The following is a 23,300-nucleotide window of genomic DNA, read 5'->3' on the forward strand; positions in this document are numbered from 1 at the left end:
CTGACAAAAATGTACTGTTATTATCCTCACAAACAAAATTTGCACAGCTGATGGGCTAGTATTAACAAAAAATAAAAAATAATAAAAAATAATATATAATAAAAAGTAATAATAAAATAAAGGTCTTTCCAGCATTAAGGTAACATTAGTTTTTTTTTATCATCTTGTCTCAGTTATAAGTTTATAACTATATTAAAACTTGTTTTGAAAAATATTTGTCATTTGAATATTGATTTTAAAATCGATTTAAATCATAAATCAGATTTTTTTTTTTTAGGCCATATGTTATCGCCCAGCACTAAAATCAAGTAAAGAAGGCTCCCTTTAAAATCACTTATGTTGTCAGTTAATGAAGCTCTTTTTTACATCGTGTGCAATTTGTTGATTATAATGAGAGAACTTGAGTTTAAATCATGAGGACGGTTTATTAAGCCGTCCATTCTTTAGAGTTTCAAAGATTTAGCTAAATCGTGCAGGTTTAATTTATTCGTTTCTTGTTTTAGGCTAATTAGGCATAATTAATGTGAACAAAATTACAACCCGAATTCCGGAAAAGTTGGGACGTTTTTTAAATTTTAATAAAATGAAAACTAAAAGACTTTCAAATCACATGAGCCAATATTTTATTCACAATAGAACATAGATAACATAGCAAATGTTTAAACTGAGAAAGTTTACAATTTTATGCACAAAATGAGCTCATTTCAATTTTGATTTCTGCTACAGGTCTCAAAATAGTTGGGACGGGGCATGTTTACCATGGTGTAGCATCTCCTTTTCTTTTCAAAACAGTTTGAAGACGTCTGGGCATTGAGGCTATGAGTTGCTGGAGTTTTGCTGTTGGAATTTGGTCCCATTCTTGCCTTATATAGATTTCCAGCTGCTGAAGAGTTCGTGGTCGTCTTTGACGTATTTTTCGTTTAATGATGCGCCAAATGTTCTCTATAGGTGAAAGATCTGGACTGCAGGCAGGCCAGGTTAGCACCCGGACTCTTCTACGACGAAGCCATGCTGTTGTTATAGCTGCAGTATGTGGTTTTGCATTGTCCTGCTGAAATAAACAAGGCCTTCCCTGAAATAGACGTTGTTTGGAGGGAAGCATATGTTGCTCTAAAACCTTTATATACCTTTCAGCATTCACAGAGCCTTCCAAAACATGCAAGCTGCCCATACCGTATGCACTTATGCACCCCCATACCATCAGAGATGCTGGCTTTTGAACTGAACGCTGATAACATCCTGGAAGGTCTCCCTCCTCTTTAGCCCGGAGGACGCGGCATCCGTGATTTCCAACAAGAATGTCAAATTTGGACTCGTCTGACCATAAAACACTATTCCACTTTGAAATAGTCCATTTTAAATGAGCCTTGGCCCACAGGACACGACGGCGCTTCTGGACCATATGGCTTCCTTTTTGCATGATAGAGCTTTAGTTGGCATCTGCTGATGGCACGGCGGATTGTGTTTACCGACAGTGGTTTCTGAAAGTATTCCTGGGCCCATTTAGTAATGTCATTGACACAATCATGCCGATGAGTGATGCAGTGTCGTCTGAGAGCCTGAAGACCACGGGCATCCAATAAAGGTCTCCGGCCTTGTCCCTTACGCACAGAGATTTCTCCAGTTTCTCTGAATCTTTTGATGATGTTATGCACTGTAGATGATGAGATTTGCAAAGCCTTTGCAATTTGACGTTGAGGAACATTGTTTTTAAAGTTTTCCACAATTTTTTTACGCAGTCTTTCAAAGATTGGAGAGCCTCTGCCCATCTTTACTTCTGAGATACTCTGCTTCTCTAAGACAAAGCTTTTATAGCTAATCATGTTACAGACCTGATATCAATTAACTTAATTATTCACTAGATGTTCTCCCAGCTGAATCTTTTCAAAACTGCTTGCTTTTTTAGCCATTTGTTGCCCCCGTGCCAACTTTTTTGAGACCTGTAGCAGGCATTAAATTTTAAATGAGCTAATTAAGTGGATAAAAGTGTAAAATTTCTCTGTTTAAACATTTGCTACGTTATCTATGTTCTATTGTGAATAAAATATTGGCTCATGTGATTTGAAATTCCTTTAGTTTTCATTTTATTAAAATTTAAAAAACGTCCCAACTTTTCCGGAATTCGGGTTGTATACAGCGCTTCACGTTTAAACATGCAACAATTTCTTAATCAGTTTACAGACAAATGTCTTTTTCCCAAGAAGTTATCTGTTAAAATAAAGGACAGGTAACAAATAACAAAAATGCATGTTGTTTTATTAAAGGAATTTTAAAATATAAATTAAAATATAGGCATAATATATGAAAATATTGACATTGCATATTAATCCATGTAGCCTACCCCCTTAAAATAGGCTACCACTTTTAATGCTCAGATGCAAAGTAAACCACAATTTCTTTTGAATAATATAACACATAATTCATATAAAATATAATCACAGGTTCAGGCACAGGCTTGACATTTATCCTGCTTGAATTCGTTCTAATAAATGCACATAACTTCATAAGTACCAAACTTTCATCTGTGAATATTATATATTAAATATTTTAACTATAGTCTTTTTCTTTCATTTTCCGTGACTGAAGCCGTCAAATGTAACACATCAGCGAGGCAAAACTGATGTCTATTTGCGAAAATGTGCTGTGATGCGCTTGTTTGATAACTTGTGGTTAAAGCGCCCCTTAGCGGTCAAAAGCTGCAAACGCACTTTACAGATGCCGCGGCGGCGGTACCCGCGGTGGTAGAAAGGGCCTTTAGGCTGTCTACTTACTGTACTTGCTACCTCATTAGAAAAATGGCATCTACGCTAATATTAGTCTGTTTCTCTCTTATTCCGAGGTCACTGTAGCCACCAGATCCAGTCTGTATCCAGATCAGAGCGTCACTGCAGTCACCCGGATCCAGTACGTATCCAGACCAGATGGTGGATTGGCACCTTGAAAGGACCTCTACAGCCCTGCAAGACAGCGGAGACCAGGACAACTAGAGCCCCAGATACAGATCACCTGTAAAGACCCTGTCTCAGATGATCACCAGGACAAGACCAAAAGGAAACAGATGATTCTTTTGCACAATCTGACTTTGCTGCAACCTGGAATTGAACTGCTGGTTTCGTCTGGTCAGAGGAGAACTGGCCCCCCAACTGAGCCTGGTTTCTCCCAAGGTTTTTTTCTCCACCGATGGAGTTTTTGTTCCTTGCCGCTGTCGCCCCTGGCTTGCTTAGTTGGGGTCACTTCATTTACAGCAATATCGTTGACTTGATTGCAAATTAATGCACAGACACTATTTAAACTGAACAGAGATGACATCACTGAATTCAATGATGAACTGCCTTTAACTGTCATTTTACATTATTGACACACTGTTTTACTAATGAATGTTGTTCAGTTGCTTTGATGCAATGTATTTTGTTTAAAGTGCTATATAAATAAAGGAGACTTGACTTGACTTGACTTGACTAAATGAGTGGGGGGGAACCAATATATCCCAATACAAAAATACAACAACAATATGTATAGTGGGTAATGAATACCTGTTTTGTCTACAGCTCACCCAAAATAAAAATGACTGTGATAAAAAAAATCCAGTTTACAGAGTTTTAGTGTCAGTACATTAAACTACTATTTATATATATATATAATATATATATATATATATATTTGGGGTGGCACGGTTCACAAAACCCATGGTTCGGTTCGTATCACGGTTTTAGGGTCACGGTTTTCTGTACGGTTCTTGTTATTTTTTATTTTATTTTAATCTTTAATACTCCAGAAATTTCCTTCAGCATATGATATATAGCTTATTAGCTTAATTATCCACAATTTAGGATACAGTATTAACATTTTGACTTGACTTTAAGCACTATTGGGACCCTCTCTGAGTAAAAGCTATATGAGATTTTGATACAGCAAGACAAGACATTGATGATGACATGCTTTTTGTGTATTTGGCAAAAAAAGGAAAATGTGTATTAATATATATATATATATATAAATATATATTTTAAAAGAAAAAGAGAGGAACTCTTAAAGCTCTGTCTTTTCAACAAGTCAAAATCCTTTAAACATAAATATATAATATAATGTAATAGTTTAATATGAGGCTATAACAATAGCAAAGGCCACAATCATAAAGTCAAGCATAAGTTTAAACATCTTAACACAAGAACAGTATAAGCAATGCTTCTATTCCCTGAGAGTGAGGATACATTTCTTTCACTTGAAACTAAAGTGCAGTATTTGGAAACTAGAGATTAAAGTGCCACTGTATATATTTAAATATTAAAAACAAAAATGCTGGCTATCAAAATGTTGCATAAAAAACATTTTTGAGAAAACACGTTCACTTGGCACAGATGTACCTTGGACAGCAAGGTTAGATTGGGCTAACTTAGCAATGTGAGGATACTTATGCTCATTGTTCTTCCACCATGCGAGTGGGTCTTCATCCACAGAGATGCAGCCTGTGTCTTTGTATGAGGTGACCTCTTCATGAATGATGTCTGACAAAGGCTTTGTTCTTCTTTTCTCTGTTTTAAAAAAATCTGCAAATACCATTGCCATGGCAGATTTTTTCTGGGGAGGAGAGGTCTCTGATGGCCCTGGCTCCGCTCCTGAGGAGGAACTGTTCGCTTGGGCTTCAGTGCTTTGACCCTGATGAGTATATAACAAAATAGACATTTTGGAAATGTTAATAATAAAAAATGGCTCTCATGGCAGCAAAAAGTTATTTTCTTCTGGGCAGTGGGAAAGAGAAAAATATTACAAATGCACAAAAAGATTAAATTTGCTTTGCTTAGTAAAAAAAAAATAGCAATTATCATTAGGATAAAAAATCATATAAAAAAATTATATGAAATCAAATTTAAGTAAGATACAAAAAACACAAAACCTGCTTTTCAATGTCCACAATGTCCATGGTTAGATCATCGTAGATTTTCTAAACACGGGCTTCTTCCAGGTAAGGCAGGGACTTGAATCTTGGATCAAGTGGCTTTGTGCAGATAATCCTGAACACCAGGGTCATTGTATCTGCCTTTTAGGTCTTTAGTGATGGCTGCCTTGGCTTCTTTGATGGTCGTACTGTACTCTGCACTTGATGTCATGGATTTCAGTATCATCTTCTGCATTGGGATAATCATTGAAACTGAGGGGGATGTTTCTGTGCTCATGAGGGTGATTACATTCTTCAGAGGTTTGAGAATATTAATGAGACCCTCTGCCAGTATTGTCTCACTTTCAGTTAACAAGGCAATGTCTTTGACTTTCTTCTTCATATCCTTGTCCATCATGGCAGAGTAGATGGCAGCCTGTTGCTCCACATAACATTCTAACATGTCATATGTGGAGTTCCAACGAGTTGTTACGTCGTGAATTAGTTTGTGAACAGGCAATTCAAGCATATCCTGCTTGGTTTTCAGGGCATGGGCAGCTGTTGTGCTTCGGTGAAAGAAGCTAACCACCTTCCTAACCTTCCCCAAGAGTCAAAGTACTTGGTTTAGGTTAACTGTGTGTGTGAAGCACCCGATCTGTGGCCCAAGTCCTGCTGCTAAATCGATAGCATTCACTATATTTTTAGCATTATCTGTAGTAACAGGAATTATGCTGTTTACCCTTTCCACTTTCCATTCCGCCACCGCATCGGTCAGCATTTCAGAGAGATGCTCACTGGTATGACTTTCATAAATGGGGCGGGTTTGCAAAACGCAGCTTCTCATTTCCCACTCTGAAGTAATATAGTGAGCAGTCACCGTGAGGAAACTTTAAGTGGCCCTGGAGGTCCATCCATCTGTAGTGAGAGCTACGTGGGCTGTATCGGACAATTATTTTTAAATTTCTCCTCGTGTCTCGTCCAAGTTTTGGAATTACAGTGGTGACGAAGTGTCGGCGAGAGGGAATATTATACAGCGGCTAGTTTCTTCACACTCGATAACGCTGTACGGTTGCATATCTTTTGCTATAAACATCCCCAATGCTTTAGTTATGGCTAATGTCCTGTCCGTCTTATCACTGAGAGGTTGCTTAAATGCTGCGGACAGTAGAAGTTGTTTCCTAATCGGTTCTCTCCTGTTTGTGCTTACCGACACATTGGCGTGATGTCTTCTCAAATGAACTGCATATTGAATGCATTTTGCACAATGCTTGCACACAGTCACCGTTCTATCTACTGTTTTATTTCCATTGTCATCGTAAGTAACATGAAATCCAAAATGTTCCCACACACCGGATTTGAATGACGCAGGCGCATCCGCCAACTCCGGGCAGCCTTCATTATCTCCTCCACTTGCCATTTCTGCAGCACTCCTTACTCCACGTTTGCTGTCTACTTGTATGTTTGCGCGAAACTGTATGAGGCGAAACTGAGCACGGGGCTACATTGCGCATGGGTCGAACCGAGCGACGCACACACGAACCGAACCGAGACAAGCTAACCGAATGGTTCGGGTGTTTTTTCATGTACCGTGCCACCCCTAATATATATATATATATATATATATATATATATATATATATATTGAGGGTCCTTATAATGCCAAATGTGACAGAGTGCAAGTATATTCGTATAAAATAAATCTATATGTATTGAATCATGAATGAGGGTGTCATTACACCCTAATTAATGAGTGTCAATTCAAAACCATCCTTTTCATGCTTCGGTATATCTGTATGTGTGTGTGCGTGAGAGAGAAAAGAAAACTTACAGTTGGTCTGGTTAAAGGGCTTTCAATTGTTGTGGTAGTAGTATAGGTTTTCTTTGCCCTGCTGACCCTAACAATTTTTGCTGTTGCTGCCTCGATCAGGAAGCTCAAATGGGTGTTATATCGACTTGAAGCAGAGCAAAGTGGCACACAGCAGTGCTCCTTAGATCCACCTACAGTTTTTAGAAACTTAGATGTGTCATGCACATTATATCTCTTTTTTCATACAACAGCAGCAGCACTCATCTTGTTTGTTTAAAGCGGATGCGGGTGAAGTAAATCAGAAACCAATATGCCGACTTCTGACAATAGCTAAAGTTTATCACTACGCTTGTGCATGTAGCCAATTATTATCGGTTGACTATGCTGAGGTTCAGGAGGGGTTCGCTGATGTAACCATGGTTACAGATGATTTGATTGTTAGGGAAGAATTTTGACTAGGTTTTTCTCTGTTGTTGACCTTTAAAATGGCTTGGCCTGTGGTTTGTTTATTCATTCATTCGTTTGTTTGTTTGTTTGTCCCCCAAGTTGTGGCTTCCAAAGTCAAAAGTTATTTACATTCAGTAGAGTATTCTATGTGGGTGGTAGCATAGTGCCAAGAAGCTGTAGGTGGGGAGAATGAATATACAGGGCTCTCTCCACCTTCAATACCATGGCTGAAGTGCCATCAATACCATCAAACCCCCAACTGCTGCCTGGGTGCCGCAGCATAAATGGCTGCCCACTGCTCCAGGTGTGTATTCACTGCTGTGTGTGCACTTTGGATGGGTTAAATGCAGAGCACGAATTCTGAGTATAGGTCACCACACTTGGCTGTATGTAATGTCATATACAGGGCTGGGAAGGTTACTTTTAAAGTGTATTTCACTACAGATTACAAAAAAAAACAAGATTCAAAAAGTAATCAGTAATGTATTTCGTTAGATTACTCAGGTTTAGTAACTTAATATAAATAGTTCAGAATACTTTTAAATAGTTAAGCTTTTTAACACAAATGAACATATTAACTTGATGTCTTGTTTTTATGCTTTACAACTCTAAAAAAAAAAGAAAAAAAAGTGACATCTGCCAGTCATATGATTTGTGTTTTCTTAGCATTTTATTTTTATCAACATCAGTTTTCCACAGAATTTCTATAAACAACATTTTTGTTAATGTCATCTAAATCTTCCAATCAATAGAAATTCAATGTGAATACAATGAATGGGATTCCGTGCTTTTTCTTGCTGCATTCCAAGCTTCAAAACGAATCCAGACACACCAAACACAATAAAAGTAGCCAAAACAACTGGCACAGTTGTCCAAGTTATACAATAGATTTGTTTAATGAATGGACCAAACTTTAAGTGATTATAATCTTCTCTATGGAGAAGTGATCGGCACAAAAGAATCGCTGAGTCAAAACTGACAGGTCTCATTTCCCACGGTCGCAAACAATGTGTAATGATGCTTTTGGGAAAGACGCCTCACTGGTAGCCCTTTGGGTAGGCATTCTTCAGGTTTTGGTAGCCCAAAATGAATTTAACTAGCCAGAAAAAAAAGACATCAGCTGAACTTTACTGTGGACAAATCAGCATCATCAGCAAAAACTAGCATATCGGGATGTAACGATTCAATAAACTTACGATGCGATAAAATTCACAATACAGTTAACATAAAATTTTCTTACAATTTATTTATATATTTATTTATTTAAAAAAAAAAATGAGATTCAAGACTAATTGTAAATTAATGTGTCATTTTATTATTTCTCAGACAAAATGCTGCATATTTCTTTGTGAAATTGAAATGTTTAATTATAAAATTTACTTGAAATTTAAAAACAAATCCTAAATAAAACTAAATAAAAATAAAAAATACAACTAAAATAAATATCTTCACATAAACAAAGGCTTAGTCTGTGCTCTTTTTTTAAATCAGGGGAAACCATTTGAATTAATATTAAAAAAAAAAGCTAAATACATGTTATTTGGATTGTATAATTAAAAAATATTTCAGTAAAAACAGAATAGTCTGAATTTACTTTTGTGAATGAGACGCAAATGTCACTCTCTCTGACAGCAGGTGCCACTAATGAAACACCTGGTATTTACAGCTCTCTTTAAGACCATGCACGGATCCAATATAATAATGCACGAGATTTCTTTCTCCACTGTATACGTTCACTTAAGACATAACTGACTGTGTTTACGAAAATGCTTGCAGAGACAATTATTTTGAGATGATTTTGTGTGTATGTGTTGATTCAGAAGCAATGATACGCGAAAGAGGATTCAATTCTGTGTAAGGGCATTGACTGAAATGTTGCTCTCAGCATGCTTTAAAAGAATGCGCGGAGGCTCCGAATGTGCGCAAATGGTTTAAGATGTTTGAATCGGCAAGATTTAGAAACAAGTGCAAATGTCAACTTCGATAGGTCTTCAAGACAGTGAACAACGCAAATCAAGTTAGGAATTTTACACCATTATTCAAGATAGCCCATCGAGGCAGGGCGGTTATACATTTTGGAGATCGAGCCGTGTTTGGCAAAGAGGCTTCCCGGCAATTGGCTTCGCTGCATCAAGGCAAGAGGTCAGTTGCTGATTATTCTATTGAATTTAAGACTCTTGAAGCTACAAGTGAGTGGAACTCAGCGGCTCTGGTGGCTACTTTTTTGGATGGATTAGTGGCAGATGTTAGTGTTACTCAAGCAGCTTTTGATGATTTGAAATCCAGGTTCACTACTGCTCCTATTCTTATTTTGCCGGATCCTAGCAGACAGTTTGTATTGGAGGTGGATGCGTCACAGGTTGGTGTAGGTGCAGTTCTTTCCCAAAAATCCCCTCATGATAATAAGTTGCATCCTTGTCCATCTCATCGCCTTTCTCCCTCAGAACGAAATTATGACATCGGCAACAGAGAGCTGCTGGCAGTATGCTTGGCTTTGGGAGAGTGGCGTCACTGGTTGGAGGGGACGATAATTCCATTTTTGGTGTGGACTGATCATAGAAATCTGGAGTATATTCAATCGGCCAAGCGGCTGAACTCCAGACAGGCTCGTTGGGCGCTGTTTTTTGGACGCTTCAACTTTGTTGTTGTCTTACAGACCAGGTTCTAAGAATGGCAAGCCCAACGCTCTGTCCCGGCAGTTTGATGCGCCTGTTGATGAGTCTCCTCCTGACACCATTTTGCCTTTGGGCCGTGTGGTGGGGGCCGTCACCTGGGGTATCAAGGGTCAGGTCAGGCGAGCATTAGCTCAGGTTGAGGTGGCCATGGGGTGTCCGGCGGGTCTGTTATTTGTGCCTGATACAGTCCTCAACACCGTCTTGCAGTGGGGTCACTCTTCTAAACTCACGTGTCATCCCGGTGTGAGGAGGTTGCTGGCAGCCATCCGCCAGCGTTTTTGGTGGCCGGCCATGGCTGAGGACATCCGTCGGTTCGTGGGTGCTTGTGAGGTTTGTGCTCAAAACAAATCTTCCAATCAACCTCCCGTTGGTCTGCTTCATCCCCTCCCTATTCCTTCCTGCCCCTGGTCACATATTGCCCTGGATTTTGTTACTGGTTTCCCTCCATCCAGCAGCAATACGGTGGTCCTTACTGTTGTGGATCGCTTTTCTAAGGTGGTTCACTTCATTCCCCTTCCTAAACTCCCTTCGGCTAGGGAGACGGCCCGGGTGGTCATTGACCACGTCTTCCGGATTCATTGTCTTCCGGAGGATGTGGTCTCTGACAGGGGGCCCCAGTTCATGTCCCAGTTTTGGAGGGAATTCTGTCGCCAACTGGGTGCCTCCACCAGTCTGTCCTCAGGATTCCATCCACAGACCAACGGCCAAACCAAGCGTGCAAACCAGGATCTCGAGCGGATGCTCCGATGCCTGGCTTCCCATAACCCCTCCTCCTGGAGTCAGCAGCTAACTTGGGCTGAATATGCCTATAACTCCTTGCCGGTGTCCTCGACTGGGCTTTCCCCATTCATGTGTTGCCTTGGTTATCAACCCCCTCTGTTTCCTTCCAAGGCTGCTGAGGCCGCAGTTCCCTCAGTCCAGGCATTTATGCAACGCTGTTATCGTACCTGGAGGAGGGCCAGGGAAGCGTTGGTCCAGTCTGGGGGACGCACTAAAAGAGCTGCTGACCACCGTCGGACTGTGGCACCCAGGTATGTTTGTGGGCAAAGGGTGTGGCTCTCTACCAAAGATCTGCCACTTCGGGTTCCGGCCCGTAAGTTGGCACCCACATTTATAGGGCCTTATTCCATTTTCAAGGTGGTCAGTCCGGTGGCAGTGCGGCTTCGGTTGCCTCAACCTCTCTGTCGTGTCCATCCTGTCTTTCATGTTTCTCGTGTTAAACCTGTTCTACGTTCTTCCCATTCTTATGTTTCTATCCCCACCCCCCCTCCTCCCCTGATGATTGAGGGCGCTCCTGCCTTTTAGTCAGGCGGATTCTTGATTCCAGGCGCCGTGGACGGGGTTTTCAATATTTAGTGGATTGGGAAGGCTACGGTCCGGAAGAGAGATCTTGCTTCCCAGCTCGGGACATTCTGGACCGCTCGCTCATCGTGGAGTTTCATCGTCATCAGTCTCCCTCAACCAGGAGTACGGCGGATGGCGTTCCTGGGAGGGGGGCTACTGTCAGGGCTCAGGTTTGATCCGTCTCTTTCTCCTGGAGGAGCCTTTGTTTTTGTTTCTGTTTGCACGTGCCGGCCACGATCAGCCGTTTTGCGATCGGCGTGGTTGTGCACGTGTTGATTGTTTTGTTTTTCACTTGCGCATGCCAGCCGCATTCAGCTGATTGCACTTTGCAATCAGCACGGTTGTGCATGCGTTCTCAGCTGTTTGTCATTTCCTCATTTATTTTTTCCTTATTTAAATCTCATGTTTTCTCTTTGTTTTTGCCAGTGTGTTTTGTTGTTAACGCTTTTTACGCGTTTCTTGTTTTGGTTCATCAGTTATAGTTTCGTATTTTTTTCAGTTTTTCTTTTTTTCTGGCCAGTTATTTCAACTGCTGTCTGGACTGTCTATGCTCCTTGGCCAGTGGTCTGTTCATCGGGACTTTTGGATTTTTGCTCTGGATTATTATCTAGATTTTTGGATCTCTTTGAATCTGCCTGGGCTATCATCTTTAATGACCATCGCCTGATTCTGACTATCGCTCGCCTGGAACATATCTGTTTGGACTCTGATCTCTTCTATTGAGTTCTTGGATTGTGGATCTGGAATTCAGCAGTTTGATTTATCACTGAATAAAACTCTTGTTGCATTTCTACTGCATCTGGGTCCTTCATTTCAGCGAAACCTGACACCCTAATTTAAAATGTAATTATAACGAAATACAGTTACTCATATTTTGTATTTTAAATGCGTAACGCCGTTACATGTATTTCGTTACTCCCCAGCCCTGGTCACATTTGAATAATTACGTTCTAAAAGTGGGTGGTAGTTATTTTTTATACCATTGCTGCATCATTAGGCTTGTTGTTGAATGTAATGCTATAGGACTGCAGTGAGCTAAGAATAGATTTGGGACGGTTTTACATTTTTAAGTCTTTGAGCACTCATTGACATGCTACTACATAGTGAGCAGGAATCCCATCTATTCCATAATCTTTTCTAGCCACAAGTTCCACTCATTAAATCATTTCTCCTGTGAGGTTGCCAAGGTTTCTGGCCCTCAACATGGAACATGCTTAAAGTTTTCAGAATTACATGGAAGTCATGAAAAACACAATAAAAAATAAATAAATAAATAAATAAAATTAATGTAAAGTGAAATAAAATAATCAAATATATAATATGCAGGATTTATTATTATTCATTCACTAAGACAGTATTGTATAAACTAATGTATATATAGCCAGTGCTCATTATAGCAAAATAAACCCAGGCAGGGTAAATAGAACAATTATTAATTTAGCAACAATGACTGTATATTATCCCATATATTATAAACAGACAGATAGATAGATAGATAGATAGATAGATAGATAGATAGATAGATAGATAGATTAATGCTCGTGGGTCATCGTACAAAAGGGGATTCTAGTCACTGTTTGCGTGCGATTCCCTTTTGTGCTGTGCGTCATTACCTGGGGACTGCCACCTCCGCCCCCCCCATCCTTGACGCTTGAGTTTGAGGATAGCTTGCTGCTGTGGGCGGCTGCTACTTTTCCCTTACATGCCCTTCACCCAGTCCTGTTCGTGATTTGGATGTGCGACTGGTTATGAAATGAAGTTATGTGAAACTATCACTATTGTGTAGTGCTCTTTTTTTTTTTTTGACCGCAAGTATGTTTGTTTTAATTTTTAGGAAGATTAGATGGTTCTCCGATACTGGGCATTCTGTGAGGCTTGTGTGGCAACGCTGTTTGATGCTGCTGCTTTGTATATCGGTATTTCTCCTGTGACAAACCTTCTCGTCAACAGGTGCGTCCTCGACTTATTTGTCTTGTGTGACACCTGGGGCCCGTTTCACAAAGGAGGTTAAGAGAAAACTCTGAGTATGTTAACCCTGAAATGAAGGAAACTCTAGGTTTTCTGTTTCAGAATGGGAGGTTTGTCAAACCCGAGAAAGCAGGGTAAATCAAGCCCGTTTCTGAAAGAGAGCTTACTTATACTCAGAGTCAGTTACCATGGTAACATACTCTATGAACCTAACCTGGTCAGGAGCAGGTATTCTTTGATAAACCCAGAGTTTCTTTCGGTCTCCTCCCCCTTTTTAAACACTTCATTAATGCACGCTGGAAAAAATGCTCTTCTTACTAAGTGTTTTTTCTTCTTCTTTTCTTTTCCCAAGTACAAATATATATAAAAAATGATAAAATAAAGATTGATTTTCTATATAAGAAAATTATATAAGATACTTAGTCTTGTTTCCTGGGGGGATCTAAATTAAGTGCATTTTACTTAAGTAAAATTATATGCCAGTGTGGTCATAAAAATTATCTTAATGCAAATGGAAAACAAGATTATTCAGAGGGTCCATTACTAAGTGCAAATCTAGTGTAGCTCCACCCTCCATCAATTCATAAGGTTAAATACGACACATGTGAATAACAGCTTCAATGGTGTAGGCAGTAATGTTTTGGGCACGGAAAACTAGCTTGTAATGCGATTGATTGGGTTAGAGTCCGGCTTTTGCCAAGCTCGTTCTTCTCACCTTTCCCATCACATGTCACGTAAGAATTTATTTTCAATAAAAATGAACAAAATGTTCTAAAAGTGGAAGTAAAGTGCCTAACGAGTGTTTAATAATGATACAACTATTTATAATTGTAATAAATATAATAATTTACAATCTGTTATTATTGCATCCTGTTAATGTATAACAATACTGAGATGCAAATGTACAGTATCTGCCAGTATAAAGTATAACTAGCATCTAATTATTATCTACACTTAGCCTGTTGCAAAGAACTGCTACTTTTACATGCTAAATAAAATATATCACGGTTTTCACTGTACATGTTTTCTGTAAATAGCATCTAGAGCTACTTGCCCTTAGCCTACTGTAAATAGGATCTATCGCTAAGAAAGTATGCTAATTCCACTTAGTGTAAATAGCCACTGCCGTATTTTTCTTACTCTATTGGCAGATTATTTGTAAAATAAGAAAAATTTTTTTTTTTTGCTTTATTTTTATTTTGCTTTTAAGAGTGCTGTTAAAAGGACAGTGAGTAGTTTGTTTCATGACTTTCTGGGGCCCGTTTCACTAAGGAGGTTCAACCAACTCTGAGTTTAAACTTGAACTCTGAGTTGACTTACCCTGAGATGGGAAACTCTGAGTTTTCGGTTACAGAACAGCTGAAATGAGTTGGTTTAATCAACTCTAAATTGACTGACTCTGAGTTAAGCGCGTGCACCACAACTATAAAAAGCCATTATCAATGGATCGCTGATATTACGATTCACCATGGCAACAGCTCCCGCCAAAAAGCCATCTGCATACTTCAGACTCAATATAAATGTAATTCTTCTCGGTGTTATAATATCACAGGTGATAACTGGCAGAACGTTAGATGAACTAATAGCTAATCATTTCATGGTATCTCATGGGCAAAATATATATATAAAATAATAATATTAATAATAATACTTTAAGTGCATTTTTCTTATTTTTCAAATGATCTGCCAATAGAGTAAGAAAAATATGGCAGTGGCTATTTACACTAAGTGGAATTAACATACTTCTTAGCAGAAGATCCTATTTACAGTAGGGTAAGTGCAAGTAGCTCTAGATGCTATTTACAGAAAAAAATGTACAGTAAAAATAGTGATATATTCTGTTCACCATGTAAAAGTAGGAGTTCTTTGCAACAGGCTAAGTGTAAATAATAATTAGATGCTAGTTATACTTTATACTGGCAGATACATTTGCACCTCAGTATTGTTATACATTAACAGGATGCAATAATAACAGATTGTAAATTATTATATTTATTTAAATTATAAATAGTTGTATCATTATTAAACAATAGTTGGGCACTTTACTTCCACTTTTAGAACATTTTGTTCATTTTTATTGAAAATGAGATTGAGTGATGGGAAAAGTGAGAAGAACAAGCTCGGCAAAAGCCTGACTCTAACCCAATCAATCGCGTTACAACCTAGTTTTCCATGCCCAAAACATTACTGCCTACACTATTGAAGCCGTTATTCACATATGTCGTATTTAACCTTATGTGCCGATGGAGGGCGGAGCTACAGTAGATTTGCACTTAGTAATAGACACTCAGAATAATCTTGTTTTTCATTTGCATTAAGATTATTTTTATTACCACACTAGCATATAATTTTACTTACGTCACTTAATTTCCCCACCTTAAAATCCCCCCAGGAAACAAGAGTAAGTATCTTATATCATTTTCTTATATGGAAAATCAATCTTTATTTTATCATTTTTTTGTTTTAACATTTGTATTTGAAAAAAAAAAAACACTTAGTAAGTAGAGCATTTTTTCCAGCGTGCATTAATGAAGTGTTTAAAAAAGGGGAGGAGACCAAAAGAAACTCTGGGTTTACCGAAGAAAACCTGCTCCTGACCAGGTTAGGTTCATAGAGTATGTCACCATGGTATCTGACTCTGAGTATAAGTTAGCTCTCTTTCAGAAAAGGGCTTGACTTATTCTGCTTTCTTGGGTTTGAAAAACCTTCCATTCTGAAACAGAAAACGTAGAGTTTCCCTAATTTCAGGGTTAACATACTCAGGGCCCCTGGTTTATTAAGTTGGCTTGAGAAAGCCAACTTACTGAAATCCTATTTAAACTTCTTCTTCTTCTTCTTCTTCTTCTTCTTCTTCTTCTTATTTTTCTGGCCGCAACATTTTTGGACACTAACTCCTCCTAGACCATTCAAGCTACATACTCCAAACTCGGGTCAGACCTTCATACTGTTCTGACTTTTCAGACTGGTTTGAGTTACGGTTTTCCTAAAAATTAATATTAAAAATCATAAAAATGCCCATAGACTTTCATTGACAGGATGTTCAGAAGACCCAATCTCCAAATCCTATTAGACTCAATCAAGCTTTGATGCTAATCAATTTAAACTCATTCAAACTCATCTAATCTATCTATCTATCTATCTATCTATCTATCTATCTATCTATCAATCTGACTATTTCTTTCTATCTATCTATCTATCTATCTATCTATCTATCTATCTATCTATTAATCTGACTATTTCTTTCTATCTATCTATCTATCTATCTATCTATCTATCTATCTATCTATCTATCTATCTATCTATCTATCTATCTATCCTAATAATATGCTAATCATGCTAAAATCATGCTAGCAACATGCTAATCGCATGCTAGTCATGCTAGAAACATGCTAGAAACATGCTAGCAACATGCTAGTCACATGCTAGTCATGCTAGAAACATGGTAGCAACATGTTAATCATGCTAGCAACATGCTAGTCGCATGCTAATCATGCTAGAAACATGCTAGCAACATGCTAATAATGCCAGAAACATGCTAGTCGCATGCTAATCATGCTAGAAACATGTTAGCAACATGCTAATCATGCTAAAATCATGCTAGCAACATGTTAGTCGCATGCTAATCATGTTAGAAACATGCTAGCGACATGCTAGCAACACGCTAATCATGCTAGAGAGATGCTAGCAACATGCTAATCATGCTAAAATCATGCTAGCAACTTGCTAGTCGCATGCTAGTCATGTTAGAAACATGCTAATCATGCTAAAATCATGCTAGCAACATGCTAGTAGTATGCTAGTCATGCTAGAAACATGGTAACAACATGTTAATCATGCTAAAATCATGTTAGCAACATGTTAATCAAACTAGCAACTTGCTAGTCGCAAGCTAGTCATGCTAGAAACAAGCTAGCAACATGCTAGCAACATGCTAATCATTGTAAAATCATGCTAGCAACATGCTAGTCGCATGCTAGTCATGCTAGAAACATGCTAGTCATGGTAAAATCATGCTAGCAACATGCTAGTCGCATGCTAGTCATGCTAGAAACATGCTAGAAACATGATAGCAACATGCTAATCATGGTAGCAACATGCTAGTTGCATGTTAGTCATGCTAGAAACATGTTAACAACATGCTAGTCGCATGCTAGTCATGCTAGCGACATGTTAGCAACATGTTAATCATGCTAGAAACATGCTAGTCGCATGCTAATCATGCCAGAAACATGCTAGCAACATGATAATCATGCTAAAATCATGCTAGCAACATGTTAGCCGCATGCTAATCATGCTAGAAACATGTAAGCGACATGCTAGCAACATGCTAATCATGCTAGAGACATGCTGACGACATGCTAGCAACATGCTAATCATTCTAGAAACATGCTAGCGACATGCTAGCAATATGCTAATCATGCTAGCAACATGCTAGTTGCATGCTAATCATGCTAGAAACATGCTAGCGACATGCTAGCAACATGCTAATCATGCTAGCATCATGCTAGTTGCATGCTAATCATTCTAGAAACATGTTAACAACATGCTAGTTGCATGCTAATCATGTTAGAAACATCCTAACAACATGCTAATCATGTAAGCAACATGCTAACAACATGGTAATCATGCTAGAAACATGCTAGCGACATGCTAGCAACATGGTAATCATGCTAGAAAATTGCTACCAACATGCTAATCATGCTAGAAACATGCTAGCAACATGCTAGTCGTATGCTAATCATGTTAGAAACATCCTAGCAACATGCTAATCATGTTAGCAACATGCTAGTCACATGCTAGTCATGCTAGAAATATGCTAATCATGCTAGAAACATGCTAGCAAACATGCTAATAATGCTAGTCGAATGCTAATCAAGCTAGAAACATGCTAGCAACATGCTAATCATGCTAGAGACATGCTAATCATGCTATAATCATGCTAGCAACATGCTAGTCGCATGCTAATCATGCTAGAAACATGCTAACAACATGCTAATAATGCTAGAAACATGTTAACAACGTGCTAGTCAAATGCTAATCATGTTAGAAATATACTAGCAACATGTTAGTCATGATAACAATATGCTAGCAACATGCTATTAACATGCTAATCATGCTAGAAACATGCTAGCAACATGCTAGTCGCATGCTAGTCATGCTAGAAACATGCTAGCAACATGCTAGTCATGCTAACAACATGCTAGTAACTTGCTAATCATGGTAGAAACATGCTAGCAGCTTGTTAATCATGGTATAAACATTCTAGAAACATGGTAGCGACATGCTAGTCATGCTAACAACATGCTATTCGTATGCTAATCATGCTAGAATCATGCTAGCAACATGCTAGTCATGCTAGAAACATGGTAGCGACATGCTAGTCATGCTAACAACATGCTAGTAACTTGCTAATCATGCTAGAAACATGCTAGTCGCATGCTAGTCATGCTAGCGACATGTTACCAACATGTTAATCATGCTAGAAACATGCTAGTCGCATGCTAATCATGCCAGAAACATGCTAGCAACATGATAATCATGCTAAAATCATGCTAGCAACATGTTAGCCGCATGCTAATCATGCTAGAAACATGTAAGCGACATGCTAGCAACATGCTAATCATGCTAGAGACATGCTGACGACATGCTAGCAACATGCTAATCATTCTAGAAACATGCTAGCGACATACTTGCAACATGCTAATCATGCTAGTTGCATGCTAATCATTCTAGAAACATGTTAACAACATGCTAGTTGCATGCTAATCATGTTAGAAACATCCTAGCAACATGCTAATCAAGTTAGCAACATGCTAACAACATGGTAATCATGCTAGAAACATGCTAGCGACATGCTAGCAACATGGTAATCATGCTAGAAAATTGCTAGCAACATGCTATTCATGCTAGAAACATGCTAGCAACATACTAGTCGCATGCTAATCATGTTAGAAACATCCTAACAACATGCTAATCATGTTAGCAACATGCTAGTCACATGCTAGTCATGCTAAAAATATGCTAATCATGCTAGAAACATGCTAGCAAACATGCTAATAATGCTAGTCGACTGCTAATCAAGCTAGAAACATGCTAGCAACATGCTAATCATGCTAGAGACATGCTAATCATGCTATAATCATGCTAGAAACATGCTAACAACATGCTAATCATGCTAGAAACATGTTAACAACGTGCTAGTCAAATGCTAATCATGTTAGAAATATACTAGCAACATGTTAGTCATGATAACAATATGCTAGCAACATGCTATTAACATGCTAATCATGCTAGAAACATGCTAGCAACATGCTAGTCGCATGCTAGTCATGCTAGAAACATGCTACCAATATGCTAGTCATGCTAACAACATGCTAGTAACTTGCTGATCATGGTAGAAACATGCTAGCAGCTTGTTAATCATGGTATAAACATTCTAGAAACATGATAGCGACATGCTAGTCATGCTAACAACATGCTATTCGTATGCTAATCATGCTAGAATCATGCTAGCAACATGCTAGTCATGCTAGAAACATGGTAGCGACATGCTAGTCATGCTAACAACATGCTAGTAACTTGCTAATCATGCTAGAAACATGTTAGTCGCATGCATTCTTTCTGTAAAACTAATCTATCTATCATTCTTTATTTTGAACTTATCTATATCATTCTTTCTAACTAATCTATCTGTCATTCTTTCTAACTAATATATCTTTCTTTCTTTCAACTAATCTATCAATCTAACCTTAAACTATGAACTTTTAACTTCTTTAAACTTCTTCAAACTTTCTGGTCAGGCTTTCTCAAGCCAACTTAAAGTTTGTCTCAACAAACTTTTTTTTCATTTTAATGTTTGTTTTTTGTACTTAAGTTTCCTTGTTTATGTTGAGACCATTTTTGGGTAATTTTGTCTTTTCATTACAGGAGCCGAAGCTTCAGGGCAGGCCATTAGTAGGCCCTCATGTGTGGTGGTGGAGGTTTTGTCACAGAGTGCTGTGTGTTCATGCTTGACCTTACTGGTGTGCGTGTGTTGAGACCTGTGCACAGGGTGGTAAGAGTGGTATAGGAGCCTTGTGCTCAGTAAAATCGTGTCCTGCCATTGTTAAGCCTCTGCCTCCTTTTTGTTTTCTTTGTTGTGAATGTTGTATGGTCCCACAGTCTTTTAAATATTGTTGCTCTATTATTGAAATAAAGCTTTTGTATTTGATTTTGTATCCACGTCTCCTGCCCTCCTTTCAAAAGCAACACTCACCACCCGGGCGCCACCATGACGCCAACATCCTGGCGTGGATGAGAATTATAACGCCTCTAAAACTATCCAGAAGATACAAGATCGAACTTCAAACGAAAGACAAACACCCGCCCTTTTCACTCACGGCGCGACCACACATTCCACAGAACGGACACACACACAATTCAGTAACAGGCACGAGCATTTTGGCCAGCCATGGGCCTGTTTCCATAAAACTACCACTAAATGTATTTTTAATGTCTCCCTTTTTGTGCTCAAATGTATGTATGTGGCATAGTGGAATATATAAATGTTACTGTGTGTTTAATCAAACTTTATATGCATGTAGTTAGGAAAAACTCTGTATCTCTGTATATGTGATTTGCAAAATCATAGTTTTTGGTGTCTGGATAATCGTAAAAACATGACTGTAACGAATCTTGACAGCAAATTACAAAAAGATGCATTGTTTCAGAGGAACAATCTTGCTTAGGAAAAATGTTTAATTTTGTCATCGCCATAAATTAGACCAGTGGGCGGAAATCAGCAAACAAAGTAGACTTTTCCCGCCTCAGTTTCTTACACTTCATTGGTTCATATGGAAAAATAGGTGTAAACCTACTGTTACGTAAAAACAAAGGGAAGCCGGTGTTCTCTGCATTCCGCCAGAAAAAGAGGGGGTTCTCAGCTTCGCAACCGGACTTCAAGAAGTTTCTCCGTTTGTTCTTCTTTACTTTTCGTTTCATTTTAGTTTTCTTCGTTGTCTTCTGATATTTGACTTTGTTCAATTGTCTTCACGAGCCAAACGAACTTAAATCTAATAATCTTTTGGCAAAGTTTACCTTCGCGTTAACCATCGAGCTCATGCATCATCTGCTCTGGAAACAACAACGCTGAAGCCGCACCGACGGACAATTTGAACTCAGCTACACACAAGAGCCAGATCAAAGCAAGTACTTTCTTATATCGCAACTTCAAATTGCTGTTTAAGGTTGTCCAGGCTATTCCATGTTTGTGAAATTATTCAATGACTTGGGGTCTCTTGAAAAGTTAACTGTTTGAATAGTGTCACGCTGAGATTTCACTCTCTCTCTCTCTCTCTCTCTCTCTCCACTTTCTCTCTCTCATTTCTCATTACTATTCTTGTTCGTTTATCTTGTTTAAATTGTACTGTTTGTTTTGCTATATACTCATATTTACTCCGTGTGAAGTGTAGTTATATGTACTCTTTAGTCTGTTTTTATAAAATACCATAATTTGATTGAATTGAACTGTTCTATTGCTCATCGAGATCGAAGTCCCTGAATCGTGTGATCTAAGCTACAAGCTTTGTTTTCTATAGATTGATTTTAGTAATCTAAATAGTACAGACACAGAAAATATTGTTTTTTCCTGATCAGAAGATTAATATTTCTTGGAGTTTGTAAGAAGGGTATTTTTATTGAATTTTGATAAGGAAGTCCAGCTTCCAGTCCGCGGGACGAACAGATTGTCTAGATTAACTTAAATTAATTCTAGTAAAGGTTACCTTCAACTGATTAAATATTACCTCTTTGGGTAATTTAATATTTGTAAGCAATAAGCACATTATATTCATAGACTCATGAATATTCACTTCATTTGAGTTAATTATTCCCCAGAAAGTGATTGTTGCTACATATTTTATGGTGGAGTTTAATTTGGGCAGCGTTCAAACTTTGTTTTTGTGAGGAATATTCATTGTCATATTCATGCCTATTTTTGGATGTTAATATTATGTATGCGCATTTTTGAATTGTGAGTTAAGTCGCGCTGCGAGCGAACTCATTCGTCACAAAGCCAGCTGTTCAGCACTAACAGTCTTTAGAAATACCTATAGTCACTGTTATTTTTAATAAAGTTAAACTGCAGTATAATGTTAAAAGTCTCCTGTTAAGAAAGACCAAGATCTCTCTGCAGTGAGAACATTTTAATATGAATAATTAAATCTGAACATGAGCGATTTTCCTCTGATTTAGTTAAAAAAAGGCCTTGTTTATTAAATATCGTTATTGAATTCGTGGTGAACCACAGTGATATTCAAAAATAAACGATAAAAACTCCTGGTCTAAAATTGGCTTTGCTACCCGATTGTAAACCTAAAACATTTAAATCATAAGTGCTATTTGGTTAAATGTTTATGGGAGTCAACAGATGGACAAAACCTGTTGTTAACAGTCGTGTGTTTGTCAGTGAAAGGTTCCTGTCTCACGCGCTGTTTAAGATAGCACCTCAAGGGTCATAAAACCTTTGTCTGTTTGTTATTTGAGATTTTGATGAAGAAAATCAGCCTGACAAACTATCAGATTCTATATTGAAATTGGCTGTAATTCCGCTGACTAAACACCAGAGGGGGGAGGGGTCCTTTGTTTAGAAGTTTCAAGTTGCCCTGTCTTCTGATTCCAGCTTGCATGAGTGCTATCTCGTGGCCGTTTCAGATAAGGCGCTCTAATTACTAATCTCTATTTCCCTGTGATTTATTGAATTAGCTGTCTAAATTCTCAATAATTATTTGCATTTACAGCTTTGCTCGTGCGAATATTATTTCAGTATTAGACTTTCTTTTTTTTTTAGCCTGCCTTTGTTCACATTTACTTTGAATTTTGTTCAAACATGATTTGAATTAGAATTTAATTGTTTAATAGTGAAAATTAAGTGTCTCAGGCCAACCACTGATTAACCCACTTAGAAGGAAGTAAGCCATCTAGTGGCAGTCACCTGTTAAGTCAGATCACAGCCTGCAGCTCTCTGATCTCTCTCTTTTAAATTCTGTTCTGAATTGCATATGTCTACTTTTACCCAGTTTGATTAATTTCATAATTATTAATGATTCCTTACTGTTACCATTGGTTATTATAGGATATTATTCAGATTTTCATTTTAATTCTTCTTACATGCTTATTTTAAATTTCAATTTAAACCAGTTTTGAA

General features: G+C 38.2%; 1 protein-coding gene across 4 annotated transcripts in view; it reads right to left on the minus strand.

Moving 5' to 3' along the window:
* sgcd (sarcoglycan, delta (dystrophin-associated glycoprotein)) overlaps positions 1-23,300 on the minus strand; it is a 1,159,024-nt gene that overhangs the window by 639,291 nt on the left and 496,433 nt on the right. For 2 of the 4 annotated variants that reach the window (XM_059526669.1, XM_059526670.1), the window contains exon 9: positions 4,100-4,656. The exons of 1 other annotated variant lie outside the window; for it this stretch is intronic. In XM_059526669.1, coding sequence (XP_059382652.1) covers positions 4,285-4,656 — 372 coding nt within the window. In that variant the 3' untranslated portion in view covers positions 4,100-4,284. Of the gene's footprint in view, positions 1-4,099; positions 4,657-23,300 lie in introns of those variants that run through there. One more of the 4 variants, XM_059526668.1, reaches the window with a different exon arrangement.

Source organism: Carassius carassius, chromosome 36 (assembly GCF_963082965.1).
Source record: "Carassius carassius chromosome 36, fCarCar2.1, whole genome shotgun sequence".
In the NCBI taxonomy this organism is placed as follows: Eukaryota; Metazoa; Chordata; class Actinopteri; order Cypriniformes; family Cyprinidae; genus Carassius; species Carassius carassius.